At 39.4% G+C, this 18,614-nt stretch overlaps 1 protein-coding gene across 1 annotated transcript; it reads left to right on the forward strand.

Moving 5' to 3' along the window:
- The first annotated feature begins 214 nt into the window (after positions 1–214).
- Positions 215–10,910, forward strand: nrn1a (neuritin 1a). Its single transcript, XM_079181556.1, has 3 exons — positions 215–449; positions 7,981–8,128; positions 10,385–10,910. The coding sequence occupies exons 1-3, from the start codon at positions 395–397 to the stop codon at positions 10,611–10,613; spliced, it is 432 nt and encodes a 143-aa protein (XP_079037682.1). The 5' UTR covers positions 215–394; the 3' UTR covers positions 10,614–10,910.
- The last annotated feature ends 7,704 nt before the right edge of the window (positions 10,911–18,614 follow it).

Consider the following 18,614-nt stretch of genomic DNA (forward strand, 5'->3'; position numbering starts at 1 on the left):
AACATGAAGCCTGTTAGAGAGCTGAGACAGGAAAGAAATGAATGGAGGACACGATTTAAAAGAAGGAGGGAGGAGAGGAGGGTCTCTCCCTCTCTCTCTCTGTCTCTCTCTCTCTCTCTCTCTCCCTCCCTATCTCCTCTTTTTCCTCTCCAGACGCGTAAAACCAGGCAGGAAGCGCAGAGCGCAGCTCGACAGAGAGCCGAGAAGAAGAACAGACTCTCAGTGAAGGAAAAGAGCAGAAGAAGCAGAAGAAGACGCAGAAGAAGAGAGCGTTGGATGTAGCCGCTGTTTTTGCGGGTGTTTGACATTGTGTTGCGGGTTATGCGGGTTCTGCGGGCTCCTCCTCTTTAACTTTGTGAGTCTGAGCTCTGATGGTGAGAGGAGGACGCAGAGGATGGGAGTAACCTGGTCCTCCAAATGCCTCGCACTCTTCCTCGCGCTACACATCGGTGAGTGACCGGAACTAAAACAAACTCACGAGTCACTCGGTGTGTCTGCAGCATATTCCCTTATATAGACCCTTCATATTTATACTCATAATTTAAGGTCAAATAAATCATTGAAGTCGCTTCTAATAACGAGATTTATTTCTAAATGTAAAGAAGAGCAAATACAGAAATGTGTTGATGAATGTTTCAGGTTTGCACACTTGAATTCGTTGTTAATTATATTAATATACATTTAAATCATGTTTAATGTGATTTCTGCCTCACGGCTCGTTTTAACGGGACTACACTTCACATGTGGAGTGTGTGTGTGTGCGCGTGCGTGTGCATGTGTGTGTGCTAACAAGGGGGATGCCCCCCCCCCCTCTCTGCGCCTCGGTTGCCCCAAACTGGAAACATTTGTTGAATTTATTAATTTGTTTTTCTGCAGAAATTCATTTATTTGGCAGATTTCACGTTAAGATGAATTTGAGTAGTTCCGGTGTTGTGTTCAGAGGGAGAGGAGGCCCGGTAATCAACCGGAGCTTCTTCATCTCTCCGGCCGGTCGGCTCGGCGGGAGGAACACTGCTTCTCCTTCCTCTTTATGTCTTTCGTTGTTTCGGATTTTAAATTAAAACGAAACAAAACGAAAACTCTGATTAATGTTCAGTGTGCATGCGCGTAGAAAAGCAACCGTGCACACGCGTCGTGCACGACGGAGAATAAAACCTGCACGACTATTTTCTATTTGGTTTTATAATAAAATAATAGTTGTGTGAGTGAGCCCTCAGATAGAAACCTGCAGCAGCTTTAAAGGCGTTTAGTGCAGCAGAGGATCCGTCTAATATCTGGAACAGACGCTGCAGAGCCTCGAGAGGAACAAGAGCAATATGGAGATGGTTGTTGTTCTGCTGTTGCATTGCATAACGACGCTGTGGAGGAGGGCTCTGCGTGTGCGTGTGTGTGTGTGTGTGTGTGTGTGTGTGTGTGTGTGTGTGTGTGTGTGTGAGTGATGAGAGCGGTGCTGAATAATTCAGCGCGCAGAATCCTCCCGGTGCTGTTGTTAGAGAGCGGGTCGGTGTTCTGGTCACAGCAGAACAATGTGATCACAAATAAAACGCGTTTGGATCTTTTGTTTGTTCACAAAAAAAATAATCGAGAATAAAGAATAAAGAAACCAAACGAGCTGCTGAATTAATCTACTCAAGTATTTAGTCTTCAGTTCAAACATCCAAAAGCAGCTCGTGCAGCTCGTGCAGCTCGCGCGTCCTCTGGGCTGAACCTTCGGGGTGTTTCGTTGGGAGTTGTGCGCTGTGATTGGCTGCTGTGAGCGCAGGTTTGGCGCGCTGCTGCGGAACATTTCACACCCAAAGAAATGAGAGAAAAGAATGAAATGATGTGAAAAAAGCTGCCGAGAGAAACTTCATTCACTCTGAGTGACGCTGCGTTACTCGTTACTGCTGCAGCAGTGTTTCATTCTTTGTAGTTTTTATTGTTGGAATTTTTGGGGTTTTTTACGCGCGAAAAATGGCCTCGTGTGTGTTGGAGGTGGGTGTGTCTGCAGGAAGCTACAACACGCTGCTTCTGGCACCGATGCACTGCAGGAAACCGTGTGTGTGTGTGTGTGCGTGTGTGTGTGTGTGTGTGTGTGTGTGTGTGTGTGTGTGTGGGGGGGGGGGGGGGGGGGGTGAATGAGTGTGAGCGTGCCTGCTGGGAGGCGTGAACGAAAGAAAAAATGCTGTGCGCGCTCCCGTTTAATGTGCGTGAGAAGGGACTGTCCCGGTTTCAGTCAAAGAAGTCGATTTAATAATTAAAATAAATAATAAAAAGATGGAGAGAACAGTGGAGGAAAATCTATCTGATAACAAAAAAGATGAAGAATAAAAAAGATGGCGGTGGTAAAATATTAAAATAATAAAAGCGTCTCTGAGCTGATGATGAAGGAACGTGTACATTATGTACATGTATTATAATGTATAATAAAACATAAACAGGTTATCTGAGGTCTGAACGCTGCTTTCTACACTTAAACACCAACGAACGTGAAGAACCTCCGAGTTCTATTAAATATGAATTCATCACAATCTAAACCTCGGGATTTTGTTACTAAAAGCACATTTAGAAATAATGATCATATTGTTCAGTTCATTCACGTTTTTATTCAGATTTATTCTGATGAATTTGAAGCTGAATGAGAAATAATAAAGTGCTGCAGAGAGAACAGCTGTTTGAGAAGCGATGATGTAATGCCTCCAAAGGGGGGGGGGGGGGGGCAATACAATACTACTAGTAATGACACACATTAAGAGTAACATATTCATGTATATTCATGTCTATTAATGTATATTCATGTACATTAATGTATATTCATGTACATTAATGTATAGTAATGTATAAGGCCTCAAAACATTATTGTTACTATAACAGAAATGTTCATTAATTAATCAGCTTTAAATACACAATAAGAATATTGTGGAAACATTAATATTATTATTGTCGTTTTTTTAATGGTTTAATAATAAATACATAATGAAAATAAGATATATGAGAGAATTAACAATAAATGAATGAATGAATGAATCATTGCTGAGCCATGAGAATAAATTATAATCACAATAGAAACATTATAGATACTGTTATAATATATGTGATACAATAGAGTACTGTGATAAGTCCTCACGTGTAGTATTCTGTAGTACAGTAGTAATAGTAGTATAGTACCATGAAGGCCACTTTATTATATATTATTATATTATAACTTCTGATCACATGTTTCTGAGGTCGGAGGTTCAAAGTTAATCGTGACTTTTGAAAGAAGAAATCAGATTTATTGATCAGAAGAAATGATAGAAACTCTGCTGATGAAGCTCATGTGAAATGATCAAAAGCTCCAGAACAGATCAGCTGTGAAGCTCAAGAAGAACAAACTAAACTATGAACGAGAACAGAAGAATCAAAACAGGAAAAGACGGGAACGGATTATTAATGAAATACGTCATGTGATCAAATAAATACAGTAAGGGAGTTTTATAGTACCTACAACACAACAGGAAGTAATGTCTTGAGAAATGTATTTTATTTCGGTTGTGTTAAAGCCAACAATGTTTATTTTTACCTGAAGTTCAAAGTTCATCCTTCACCTTGAAAGAGCAACGTGACCCTTTAGCAGCTGTTCCCGAGCTCTCGATCGAATCACATGATCTTCATCTCTTCAGACTAAACGTCCGTTTCAGTGCTCAGAGAGGAAAACGTGACTTTGAACGGATTGAGTTCAAAGACAACGTGAGAAAAACTCATCTGCTGAGGAAGACCATGTGAGGCGGTCGAGAGCTCCAGAAGAGCCACTGAATGCACCTCGTGGTGAGATAATAATCTACTTTTAATGTTTAATGATTCTGATATTTACTCAGTTTCTTCTGTATACTCAAGTACAATTGTACTTTACGCGAGTATTTCTTATTGTACTTTATACTTTTCCTCCATTTCAGAGGGAAATATTGTACTTTTTACTGCTCATTTTTACAAAATTAAATAAAAATAAAATGTGGCGCCATGTTTTACATTTAAATACCCAAAATCATTTAAAATGAATTCCACCTTAAAGTTCTGCTTACATGTTAATTCATCAACATCCTGTAATATAATGACAAATACTTGTGGTATTACTGGTGATAATACTATTTACATTTACATTTTGAATGCAGTACTTTTAGTATTTCTGTGGTATCACTACTTTTACTTCAGTAAATTATTTGAATAATAATACACTGCTGGTTTTTATTTTATTTGTTATGATTTGTTCAAAAATAAAATAAAAGAATGAATAAAAATAAACTAAAATGTACGCGCTGGTCCATTTCTACCAGATGAATTGATATTTTGCAGCAAATCGACCTTAAAGCTCAACTAAGCGCATCTGTGAAAAACGCCTCACGTGATGTCATTTGAGTCAGCGTCTGTTGAGCGCGGAGTTAGACAGAAGCTGGACATACAACACACACTGCTGCCGGTGGTTGAGTGGCATTGTGGGTAATGTAGGCGGCGGGTTTGTGTCAGAGAAGAAGAATGTTCGGTTCTGATGCTTTTAGTTTGACTTTGTCCTTCGTGAGTCTGAGAATGTTTCAGACTCTGCTGCGCGTTCACCACACGTGATGTGTTCAGGGACCGTTGGAAAGATGAAAATAGGCGATGATGACAGCTTCTGGCTGATAAAAGGTGTAGTTTTTTGGCGGTACTCCTTTAAACTGTCATGCAATCGGAGTACTATTTGGATACCACGGGAAAGATATCTTAGAAGTATTTACTACAACAATACAGTACGACCAACAGAAACATATCGTTTTATCGTAGTATTTATATGTAGTTTTTATCATAGTATTTATATGTAATCTTTATCATAGTATTTATATGTAGTTTTTATCATAGTATTTATATGTAGTTTTTATCATAGTATTTATATGTAGTTTTTATCGTGGTATTTATATGTAGTTTTTATCATAGTATTTATATGTAGTTTTTATCGTAGTATTTATATGTAGTCTTTATCATAGTATTTATATGTAGTTTTTATCATAGTATTTATATGTAGTTTTTATCGTGGTATTTATATGTAATCTTTATCATAGTATTTATATGTAGTTTTTATCATAGTATTTATATGTAGTTTTTATCGTGGTATTTATATGTAATCTTTATCATAGTATTTATATGTAGTTTTTATCGTAGTATTTATATGTAGTCTTTATCATAGTATTTATATGTAGTTTTTATCGTAGTATTTATATGTAGTCTTTATCATAGTATTTATATGTAGTTTTTATCGTAGTATTTATATGTAATCTTTATTATAGTATTTATATGTAGTTTTTATCGTAGTATTTATATGTAGTCTTTATCATAGTATTTATATGTAGTTTTTATCGTAGTATTTATATGTAGTCTTTATCATAGTATTTATATGTAGTTTTTATCGTAGTATTTATATGTAGTCTTTATCATAGTATTTATATGTAGTTTTTATCGTAGTATTTATATGTAGTTTTTATCGTAGTATTTATACGTAGTTTTCTTAGTACTTATGCTAGTATTTATGTCTCGTTCCGATAGTATTTATATGTAGTTTTTATCATAGTATTTATATGTAGTTTTTATCATAGTATTTATATGTAGTTTTTATCATAGTATTTATATGTAGTTTTTATCATAGTATTTATATGTAGTTTTTATCATAGTATTTATATGTAGTTTTTATCATAGTATTTATATGTAGTTTTCATAGTTCTTATGCTAGTATTTATGTCGTGTTTCTATAGTATTTATATGTAGTTTTCATAGTACCTATGCTAGTATTTATGTCTTGTTTCTATAGTATTTATATGTAGTTTTCATAGTTCTTATGCTAGTATTTATGTCGTGTTTCTATAGTATTTATATGTAGTTTTCATAGTTCTTATGCTAGTATTTATGTCGTGTTTCTATAGTATTTATATGTAGTTTTCATAGTACCTATGCTAGTATTTATGTCTTGTTTCTATAGTATTTATATGTAGTTTTCATAGTTCTTATGCTAGTATTTATGTTGTGTTTCTATAGTATTTATATGTAGTTTTCATAGTACCTATGCTAGTATTTATGTCGTGTTTCTATAGTATTTATATGTAGTTTTCATAGTTCTTATGCTAGTATTTATGTCGTGTTTCTATAGTATTTATATGTAGTTTTCATAGTTCTTATGCTAGTATTTATGTCGTGTTTCTATAGTATTTATATGTAGTTTTCATAGTTCTTATGCTAGTATTTATGTCGTGTTTCTATAGTATTTATATGTAGTTTTCATAGTACCTATGCTAGTATTTATGTCGTGTTTCTATAGTATTTATATGTAGTTTTCATAGTACCTATGCTAGTATTTATGCATGGCGTTGCGGTGGTGATGGATGTGTTCGTGCTCCTAACAGCCGTGTCTCCTACACGTCATGCTGTGTTAGTCTCAGTTTGATGGACTGGAACCGGACAGCAGGCGTGTTATTATCCCGACCAATCAATCAGTCCGATCGCCTGCTTAACGAACCACGCACACACACACACACACACACACACACACACTGAGTTAACAGAGGTCGTGTAAAGGGGTGTGTGTGTAGTTTTAGTGCGTGTGGGGGGTGTGTGTGGAGGCGTGTCAGTGCTGGTGTGTTGTATCGTGGAGTTATCTGTTAGAGTGAATTAGGGAGGAGACAGACGCACGTTTTACAGCCATGATGGGAGTTATCTTTAACAGCTTCACTTCAAGGAAATAAAAACACGTTTCCTGGTTTTGCATGTGAATTATTTCAATATAGTTAAAATAAAATAACATCCGAAAAGCCGCATGTGCCTCCATCATGTGCATTTATATTCATTAAATATTCAGTTTTATACGTGATGACTGGGCCTTAACTTAACATGTGAAATGTGCTTTTATCTGAATTCCACATGTGATAAATTCACATATTCATACAACTTGATGGGGTTCTAATGTTGTCGATATAACTGAATGATGATTTGGGAGGATGTAGTTTGTGGTGCTGTTGTGTTGAAGTGTCCCTAATAAACTGGTGTTCATGATTTCTTACAGTATCTTTTCAACCAGCAGCGACACACTGAAGCAAAATAAATCAATAAGTCGAGTCATTGAACAGTTTAAGTACATCGCTGTCAGGTCCACACTGAGGAGGTCCTAAAAACAAGAAACCTGACCACAAATCAGAGCAAGCTACAATATCGCAGAAGTGCTTCAAATATTGAGAGAAATGTGGCTAATAGTTTAGCATTCTGCTAATCTATTCGGCCGTTAGCAGAAGGTAAAGCTATTAGAGAGATGGAGCGAAATGGGCTTATTTTCTGTCACCATTGTAGCATGACAGCATGGTGGAGCTAACGAGCTAACGAGCTAACTAGCGGACGGCCGGCTACTTAGCAAGCTTTGCTGCTTCCACCGTGCGTCCATGCTACCATGCTACAATGGTGACAGGAAGTGATCCGAACAAAGTTGTCACTCATCTGTTGATAGCATTGTGCTAGATAGTTAGCTAGCTAGCTCTGGAGATGGAGAAGCTAGCTGGCTAACTAGCAGACGCCCCCTCCAGAGCTCCCGTCCATCTATGCTCCGCCCACAAAATTACATCTAAAGTAAATTATATTATATATTTAAACTATATATATATATATATATATATATATATATATATATATAAAAAGGTATTCTTTTAGTTTGAAGGGGTGATTATAGTGTCTTTTGAAGTTGAAAAAAAGGAAGCTGATGAATGAATTAATAACATGTTACCTTGTGAAAGGTGGTCCTGATGTTTTGCCGCTCATCCAATAGCGAAACAGAACAGACGTGGCCAATCAGAGGCCTGCGTTCTTCCTGCAAGGAGACATTAAACATCGGAGGTTATTGTGGTTTTCTTTAATGTAAGATTCTCTTTGTTTTTGTCTCTCCCATCCCTCCCTTCTTTTCCTCACCTCTTCCTCTTCCTCTTCCTCTTCCTCTTCCTCTTCCTCCTCCTCCTCCAGTCTCAGTGTTGCAGACGGTGCTGGTCAGCGCTGGTCAATGTGACTCGGTGTTTAAAGGTTTCTCCGACTGTCTGCTTCAGTTGGGGGAGAACATGGCCAACTATCCCCAGAACCTGGACGACAGGGACAACCTGCACCAGATCTGCAAGTACGTTTGAGCACAAACACACACACACACACACACACACACACACACACACACACACACACACACACACACCTGTGCACGTTACGATGTGGTCTGCAGAAACACCTGGTGATGTCATAACACAGAGGGTCTGAAAGACAAAATAATACATCATCAAAAAATGAGTTTCACTATCACACAGATTCACTGAAAGTACCACATGTACCTCTGAGATGTAGTACAGTAAAAAGTACAATATGTACCTCTGAGATGTAGTGGAATAGAAGTATCAAGTAAAGTACAAGTAGGTCCCAATTGTACTCAACAGTACTTGAATAAATGTACTTAATTACTTTACACAACTGCTGTTGGGAGTAAAGAACAGTATACATCACTGCAGCCTAAATATTCATTATATTCTCTCTTTTAACTTCATCTTTATATATATATATACATATATATATATATATATATATATATATATATATGTGTTCTCCATCTGTGACATCAGAGTCTGTTAATAGTATGAGTGATTTAACTGCAGAGCCTGAGGGGGACACTGAGGTCTGAGGGTGCAGTTAGACAGAGTGTGCATGTGCATGTGTGTGTGTGTGTGTGTGTGGGGGGGGGGTGTTACTTACCAGCCAGCTGACCCCCCCCCCCCCCCCCACACACCTCCTTTTATCCACCGTCTCACCCCACCACCCAAACCGGGTGGGCACCAGATGGCACGCTGCAGCAAGAAGCCCCCCCCCCCACACACACACACACACACACACACGCACATGATTTTTTAATTTAGTGACAGCTCCATCACAGCGGTGTTGAGGCGTGGCAGGGTACGCCTCACACACACACACACACACACACACACACACGTTAATTGCTCAGAGATGTTGCATCGACACGACTCGGTTCAGGAGGTCAACATCAATAAGAGCAGATTGGAAGATTGGATTAGATACGCTGTGTGTGTGTGTGTGTGTGTGTGTGTGTGTGTGTGTGTGTGTGTGTGTGTGTGTGTGTGTGTGTGTGTGTGTGTGTGTGTGTGAGTGTGAGTGTGTGTGAGTGGCAGCAGGCTGGTGTCATTTCTACATTAACTGGGAGGAGGATGGAAAATAAAAAGATGAACAGATGAAAAAGAAAGAAGAAGCCCAGAAAAAAGACAGAATATGAAGAGATTCAACATAAAAAATAAACAAAATAAAGGAAATAAAAAGGGAAAAATACAGAATAATGGGGCCAAGAGGAAGAGGAGGAGGAAGACATGAAGAAGAAAAAGAGTGCTGCTCCTGTATGAATAAAACATACCAACGAAGAAGAGAGAAGGAGGAATAGAAGAGGAAGGAGATATAAAAGGCAGATAAGGAGTAAAAGGGGAGAAGTATAGGATGCAAGGGAATGATGAAGGGAACAATAAGGAGGGAAAGAAAGGGAAGGAGGTATAAAAGGAGGAAGAGGAGGTAGGAGGTGACGAGGGACAGAGGCAAGGTAGAAAAGAGAAGAAGGAAATGAAAAGGAAGGGAAAGAAGAAAGGAAGCAAGGGAGAAGGGAAAGGAAGGATGGAGGGTGGGTGGGGAGGGAAGTATAAGGAGGAAAAGGAAGCAAAAGAAGGATGAATAGAGTTTAAAGTTAATTACTTTACGACATAATCTTAGAACCACATTTCATTCATTTTAATCGGAGCAGATGATGTCATTTTATGCTCAGTCTCATCATCACTGTTTTTAATTATTTTCTTGTTGTTTTCGACCCGAAAATATTTTTCACAACAACCGAAAACAAATGTTAAAGTGTTTCTGAGCAGCTTCACAGAGAGCGGCGCATCGTCTGCAAACTCATCAAGTCTTTAAGTACAAAAAACATAATATGCAAAGTAGCCACATTAAATGTGGTGCAGTAAAGAAAATATAAAGACAATATTTATCTTTAAGATGTAATGGAGTAGCAGAAAATGGAAATACTTAAAGTACAAGTACTTCAAAAATATACTTAAGTACACTACAGTAGGCTACTTCTAGTGGCCAGTTAACAATATTTACCTCTGAGCTGTAGTACAGTGAAAAGTACACTCTGTGAGATGTAGTAAAGTAGTAGTATAATAAATGTACTTGATTACTTTACACCACTGCTGTTGGAGATAAAAAGGTTTATTTTCGCCTCATTTTTAAGCTATTTTTTCTCCATCTGTGACCTCAGAATCTCTTAATCTGTGGATCTAATAGAGGAAATAATAATGTGAGTGATTTAACTGTTTCTTTGTAATGTCCTCACCAGTTACTGGGATAACTTCCACTCCTGCGCCACGACGGCGCTGGCCGACTGCCAGGAGGGAGCGACGGACCTCTGGGAGAAGCTGAAAAAGGAATCCCGCAACCTGGATTTCCGCGGGAGTCTGTTTGAACTCTGTGGCGGCGGCAACGCGGCCCCCAGATCGGCCGACGCCAGGGGCCTCGCCTTGGTCCTCACCACGCTGCCCACCATACTGACTTGGCTGGCGTTTTAACAGAAAAACAAGGAGAGAAAAAAAAACCGTCAAAAAATAAATAAAAAATAAAAACACAAAGAAGAAAAAGAGGCAAAACACACGAAAAAAAAAAAAAGAGTGATAGCTGCTCTTCAATACTGAAGTTTGAAATTCATCACCAGAAAACTACACCCAAATGGATTTTTACTACATCACCGTATATATGGCGGCCTGGTTTGACTTCCTGGGACATCTGCAGGCTCATCCAATCACACGCCGGCCTGACCCGGAGGTCGATGACATGAAATATTCAACGCGCCGTCGAGCTGAAATGATGACAATGATGAAAATTTGATGGATCCTCGCCCCCGCTTTACAATCGTGGAATTATACAGTATTAAAGTCAACCATGAATTATTGATGTTTAGTAGGCTAAGGCCCAGACAGCACTATGTGACTGCCTGGGTGCTGGTACACAGTATCGGGCTATATATTAGGGTTCACATATAGCCTGAGGTACACATTCGTAACGCCACAAAATCAATAAGACAAGCCGAGGCCCGGAGAACCATTTCAGACCAGTCGCCTCATTTCCATCAAGGACAGTTTTTCCTTTTTTTTTTTTTATTGCGCCAAGTTGACTGTGTTGAGCCTGGTGTGGTTTTAACGGACTGAATGCTTGATGGTGATGTAATAATTGTATTCTTATTGGCTGTTTTTTGTTTTTTCTGTGATGCAGGCCATGGTCACACCAGCTTTTATCACGGCGACATTTTTGCACCAAATTCAATACGTCGAGTTCAACGGTGGTCCTCCTGACCTGGTAAACCTCGGTGGACTTCTACAGGTCAAAACCTGACCCACGCAGCATGGCTTCCCCTGTCAATCGTGTGCCAGCAGTAGGCGTGTTCTTAAATTTAGAGTACTCCACTTTTAGTCGTTGAACTGGCTAGCTTGCCGCTACGCTAGCTAGCTAACACTTGCCGCCGCGTGAAGAAAATCTCGCTCTGCCAGTTTCTGGTGTGACCGTAGCCTCGTTTTTTCCTCACCAAGCTGATGAGCTGCGAGGACGTAGTTGAGAGTTTAAAGCCTGCTTTTCCTTTAAGAACAGTTTTTCGACTGATGTTAAATTGCATGATGTTGGTTCAGACGGTCTCAAAACATTTCAGGAAATAAGCACAAACTCCAAAAAAAAGGGTTTAATCGACTAAAAAGACACCTTCGTGCAGCCTTTATGGGCCTACTGCTGCTGGTTTGGGGTTAAATGTGATTATCGCAAACTGCATTCAGCCCGACAAAGGTGGCTTCGTGTATTTTATTTTAGCAGTTAGTTAAACAGTTTAACAGTTGAGTTTGGCATCTCAACCAGATCGATGAAAGCTAGCTAATAGGTCGGTTTAGCTAACAGTTTCATTTAGCTAACCTGGCCTAATGTGGTTTGGCTGCTAACAGGCAGTTAAATAGGTTAGTGTCAGGTTAGCTTAGCACTTGGTTTAGCAGATAAACCAGATTATGTCAGGTTAGCAAACCGAGGCTAAGAACAGACAATACTTGTGTGAGCAGTTAAATAGGATTGTGTGCAGTTTCACTTAATTCACACGACACGACTATATCCCTGATTTTCCACTCTGGTTAGCTCGGCGCTCGCACATTAGCGCTACAATTTGTTCAAAGATTCATCCCAGATATCTAGCAGGCCTAAATATCTGGACCTGTTGGGGAGTCCCAAGATTCAACAATAGGATCTTTGCCGTCTGTTTTACAACACGGACAAAAGTTGTTGTTGCGTTTAAAAGGTATAAATATTGAGGAGGTGTTGAAACATACATCTAATAGCATTACAACAATCTAGTCTTTTTTAACAATTTTCTGTCAGACATCCCTTTTTAGAACATAGACGTCATTTATCACTTATCAGTGAAAGATAGCCGGTTTTCTAGCCATTAGCTAAGTTGGTCAGGTTAGCAAACCGTTTAGAGGCTAAAAACAGACGATACTTGTGTTAGCAGTTAAACGGGAGTGTGTCAGGTTAACTAACCGCCTTGTATAGCAGCTAAACCAGGTTAATCAAGGTTAGCTAACAATTTAGCAGGTAAGAGATTGTATTAGTCTGGCTCAGAGCTCCGGTTAGCATGTTGCTAAATTTGCTGTTCAACAAGAGTTTGGCGTAGCTTCCTGGTCCGGATTTAATCTTCCCTTCAAGTAGGAGATGTGTTGAGGATTCAGGATTAAGATTAAGTCTAACTTTGTTTTTTGAAGTAAAGTAGGTGTAGAGAAACATTTCAGTCTTTTCGTCGGACATTGTGCTCATTTCCTGAACAAGTTGAAGTCCAGAGTGTTAACTGTAGGAAACATCAGCCGGATGGAAACTTCTTAAAAGGATCTTTTTGAAAAGTAGAAACACATTAGAATGAACTTTATGTTGCTCAGCAGAACGAGTCTGTGAGCGAAGCGGCTACTGAAAGAAAGAAACGTGAGATTTTGAAAAAGCCGTCAGCAATACGAAGACGTGACTTCATGGCCAGTGTAGCTAAAACATCAAATAAAATAATAAACCGTGGCTGAAGAGAGATACGACTGTTGCCATTTAGCACATCCCCCCTTTTCATACAGTGACTCATACTAGACGACCTTAGAGGTGATATATTTTAGGTCTGTATGTTAGATTAAAAAGCTGAGTCCCGACAGCACAGTAGCATCATAAACTACATAAAACACAGTAAATAAATTCAAAGTTGTTTATTTATGCGCCGAGGCACAGATGACGTTTCCACTGCCTTCTGACAAAAAAGAAATGTGTACTTTTGTTTGTTTGTCTCTTTGTTTGTTTGTTTATGGGGATGTCGCGTAAAAAAAAAGAGTTTTAAAAAATGAATTTATTCCAAAAAAAAGAATCTAACAAGAGAATATGTATATCAAAGGATTTTGAGAAAATAGAATAAAAACAAAGCTCTATTATAGATAGTCTATCCCAGAACACAAGACTGATACTTTACAGATTATAGGCCTATGAGATATAAAAAAGAATAAAAGATTGCTAAAATGACAAAGAGTAATAAATAAAATGACTAATGTTTGAAAATAAGTGTGTGCTTTTTATTTTATATAAGGGGACGAAAACAATGTGGTTTTATTTACGGGGCTTTGGTTTGTTGCATTTAAGATGATGGACTTCACACACACACACACACACACACACACACAGTGAGGTTTGGAGTGTATTCATTATTAATGAGGGAGAGTCCCTGAGCTGCCACTCGTCTCAGCACTCAGTTTATATTGATCGAGAGGAGGAAGAGGAGGAAGAGGAGGAAGAGGAGGAGATAGTTCCTGTTGTTTGTTCAGTCTAACATGGTTAATCCGAGCTGCCAAGACCTTTAATCCCAGTTTAAACTGGCTAATCAATCTATAACACACACACACACACACACACACACACACACACACACACACACACACACACACACACACACACACACACACACACACACACACACACACACACATAGATCAGGATGCAAACAGACCTGCTCTTCATGCTGCAGGAGGAAATATTGAACCAAATAAAGGGGATTTTTCAAAGACTTTTTAATTAGTTTTTTGATAACTTAAATATCCCATAATACTCCTTTTATGGTGAAAACAGACAGTTGGGGAAATATAAAACCTTTTTTCATGTGTCTGGATGAGAACAGATCTTGTTTCCAAGATGCAGGAAATATAATAAATACCTATATTTGCATATATAAGTATTTAAACGGGATTAATAGTCTTATAATACTCCTGTTAGACCTTAACACTTTTTAAAGTGCCTCGATAACTTTATAAAAGCACTATAAACCTTTGAAAAGGTCAATTACAAGCTCGAATTACATTTTAGTTTAGTTTATCACCAACAAGTCTTTTCGGGCTCCTGCAGCGTCACCAGGACTAGTCTGTCATCAAATCCTCTTTCAAACACATTTAAAGCCTTTTGCTGCGCGAGCTCTGTGATGTTTGGGCTGTTCAGTGATTCTATAGCAGTTAGATTAGATTTTCGTCGAAGGTTTAATGAAGCTCATGCAGATTTTCCTCAGTTTGCTGCTGCGGGGTCCCGTGGGGGGGGGGGGGGGGGGGGGCACAGCTGCTGCTGCAGGAACAGGAAGCTCCTCACAGAACAGAAACCACATAAAGGACAGAACGCCTTTTCTTCCTCTTCATCATCGTCTTCACTCTCGAGCAGCGTGAACGAACTGCAGATATAAACGAACTGCTCTTAAATAAAAGTGTTTGTGGGACATTAAGTCGCCTGTACAGAAAAACAAGTTTTCTATTTCCTGTTTGAAATGAATACAAATATAAATACTTTGAAACATAAATATGAGCAGAGCTATTATGTGTTTTTATGGCCGATATATATAAAATGGAAAATACACCAAGAAATAGTAATATAATAATAATAATAAGCTATAAATAAGTATATCCGAGTAATTTATATTTTATTTTATTTTGTTGAAAACACTAATATATATGTTAGTATTTTAGCATTTTTAATCTTTAAATGAAAATCCATGAAATGGTTCAAAATATTTCAAATCCATTAAACTTTATTTCTGTATTTCAGTTTTTTTTAAGTATTTGTTTAAAGCAGCAGAAGAGAAAATAAAAAGAGAAGAATCCTGAGAGGCAATCATCGTCTGCAGGAAGAAACCGGAGCGGGCGAGCTGCTCATTAACAATGGATGGAGGGAAGCCGGCGAGATGGAGGAACTCCCGCGGGACTCCGGAGAGATTTTCCAAACAGTCTAACCTCGTTTTTCTCTTCATTCAGTATTCTGTCAGCGTCTATCAGGGAGAGGACGAGCCGCGGATCATTGTTTCACATGTGATCTGGTTGGGTGGAGTTCAAGCCGGGGTTCAGGGACCAGCTGGGGTCACAGAGGTTGTTTTTTATATTCAAATCATTTTTCACATGGATCTGAAATATTGTTAATCATCCAGATTTACACTCGGATGCTATACAATAAGAAACTCCATTACCCAGAAGCCCTGGAGTCAGTTCCCACCAATGAGAGAGAGAGTTGTTTTTTCTTAATGTCGAGACATTTTAAAAAGAAAGAATATTAAGTGAAAAATAAATATATGAATACAAAGTGAAATACATGTTTATCATGATGTGGAACCTGTTAGCTTTAGCCCCCGTCTGTTAGCACGATATCACGTACATTAAGTGCTTCTTTTTTACTCCTTTTACGAGATTATTACCTTAAAACAAACCTGCTGCCAGAAGTGAGGAGCTGCTTTTTGTCTATTTCAGTCTGAAGTGTCAGAGAAGTGTTTCTCTTATTTCTCCTCATTCATACTTGTGATGGAGCTGCAGTCACGTCTTCCTCACAAGCCGATAAATCCAGAAATCCATAAAGAAAAAGAGTCGTCATCCTCCGGTTCTTTAAGAGAAGTCAAAGCTCCACGTGTTAAAGCTGCATTCTCTCTAGTGTCCACCAGGGGGCGACTCCTCTGGTTGTATAGAAGTCTATGAGAAAATGACTCTACTTCTCTCTTGATTTATTACCTCAGTAAACATTGTAAACATGAGTTTATGGTCTCAATCTCTAGTTTCAAGTCTTCTTCAATACAGCATGATGTTCATTTAGTAAATGATGGTCCATTTAGAGTCAAACAGACCATAAAGCAGGGGATGCTTTAGGGGCGGGGCTACACAGTGATTGACAGGTCTCTACCAGAGACGTATACGGCGTCTCTACGTCACTCCTCCTCAGTCCACATATGGTCACTTCCTGTTCACTGGTTGATAAAAAACAACAACATGGCGATGGTTGTAATCCAAGATGGCGACGGCGAAATCGACGAATTTGAGGTTTCAAAACGTCCAAAAACCAACGAGTGACGTCATGACGACTACGTCCACTTTTATATTCAGTCGGTTCAACACTGAAGACGGTTAATTCTAAATATATCAACAAAGTAAAATGTAAAAATGTACGTTTACCTCTGAGATGTAGTACAGTAGAAAGTACAATATTATCTCTTTATATGGAAATACTCGAGCACAGCATAAGTACCTTAAATGTGTACTAAAGTACAGTACTTGGTTACATTGCACCACTGTAACGTGTAGAAACACATCTGGACCGTCCGGTCAGCTGTCTGGTGTTCACCATGAAAAAGATTTGTAGGTCAACAGATCCCTAAAATAACCTCCTGTGTCTTCTCTGGGATTTGAGCTGCTGGTGTAAATGGAGCGGATATCAAGCAGAGGTCCCTCTGGAGGAGGAGGAGGAGGAGGAGGAGGAGGAGGAGGAGGAGGAGGAGTCTAAAACTGAGTATGTGATGGTAAAAAGGGTCACCAGTTGTTGTTACATGTAAAGAGTTTGTGTCCTCGTTGTGTTTCATCTCTTTGTTCTCTATTAACAGAGAACAGGCTGGTCCCAGAGGCCAATCACTTTAAATCTGTTTTAAAATAAAATATTTTCCCTCAAACCTAAACCGCCCACATTAAAATAACAACAAACAGCACCTGTAGCTTTGGTTTGGATTGAAAGTGTTGGAATCGAACAAGGCGTGAACAGGCTCATAGATCTACTGTAACTCCACGGCTGTCTACTGGTTCAAACACTGACATTAAATCTTAAATCTTAAAACTTGATGCCTGCGATGTCAGAAAGAGGACGTACCAACTAAGAGCAGAACTACATGATGCAACAGATCTGCTGTCATTGAGGTGAGCATGATATAAAATAATATGGTTTTCTTCATCTGGAGTTTTGATCTTCCTTCATTTATGTTTTGGAGCCCATCCTGCAGGGTTGGGCTCCGCCCTGTAGAACTGGGTCATTACTAAATATATTACTGCCTCTCTGCTCCCTGCAGCGCTGTGAACGCGGTGCACTCAACACGTCTGGTTCACATCCAGCTTCCTCACATGAAGCACACGAGCCCGTCACGTGACGCTCTATTGATAGCTCTGCAGAGAGAGAGAAAATAAATATTATCTGGCGAGGAAACAAGACACAAAGCCGACGTCCAAAAAAAACAGACAGAGACGGCCAGTTGGCAGCTGGCTCTGTTTCCCCACAGAAAAGCAATCAACGAGCGTTCCCAGGCTCTCCCAAAAAGTTCACTCCAATTCATATTGTGGGATTTTCTGCTTTATTACAGGCAGTAGAGATGAGGCCGAGCAGACGACTGCAGATACAACGAGGCTGCTGCTACTGTTTCCTTCTTCATTGTGTTCTGTCTGAAAAACACAACTTCACAGTTTTGTGTCTCTTTGTGGTTGTTTTCTGTCTCTTTGTGGTTGTTTTCTGTCTCTTTGTAGTTGTTTTCTGTCTCTTTGTGGTTGTTTTCTGTCTCTTTGTAGTCGTTTTCGGTCTCTTTGTGGTTGTTTTCTGTCTCTTTGTGGTTGTTTTCTGTCTCTTTGTAGTCGTTTTCTGTCTCTTTGTAGTCGTTTTCGGTCTCTTTGTGGTTGTTTTCTGTCTCTTTGTGGTTGTTTGCTGTCTCTTTGTAGTCGTTTTCTGTCTCTCTGTGGTCGTTTTCGGTCTCTTCCTGGCCGTGTGTTAGTTGGATTCCGGCCACTTTGGGTTTGTTTTACTCGAGTGGTGTATTCCCTAAAAGTCTAATTAGTATAAATCAGTGGACACCTGGAATGCCTGGTTTCTTCTTCCCACCTGATCGCTGTGGTTCGCGGTCTGAGGCTGAGTGGGACCTCGGTCTGCTGTCAGAGCTGTAAGCTGTGATTCACGGATTGGATAAAGATGTGATATTACCGTGGGCCCGAAACGGAACGAGATCAATGTGGAACAAAGTGAGTGCTGCAGTGAAGAGAAGCTGTAATGAGAAACACTGCTGAAGGAAATTGATCTGCAGGCTTACACGCAAAATTAGAGCCCTCAATCACCACAGTGTGTTTCTTTAGGTTTCAGACACGAAAAAGATATTCCTCAAAGGGAGGCGGCCACAAATCCACCACCACAGTGCCTTGCTCATGGACGCGTTAGACCGGACTGAGGCACATATTTAAAGAAGGGGGCACATTTGTGAA

The sequence above is a fragment of the Pholis gunnellus genome, assembly GCF_910591455.1.
Source record: "Pholis gunnellus genome assembly, chromosome: 20".
In the NCBI taxonomy this organism is placed as follows: Eukaryota; Metazoa; Chordata; class Actinopteri; order Perciformes; family Pholidae; genus Pholis; species Pholis gunnellus.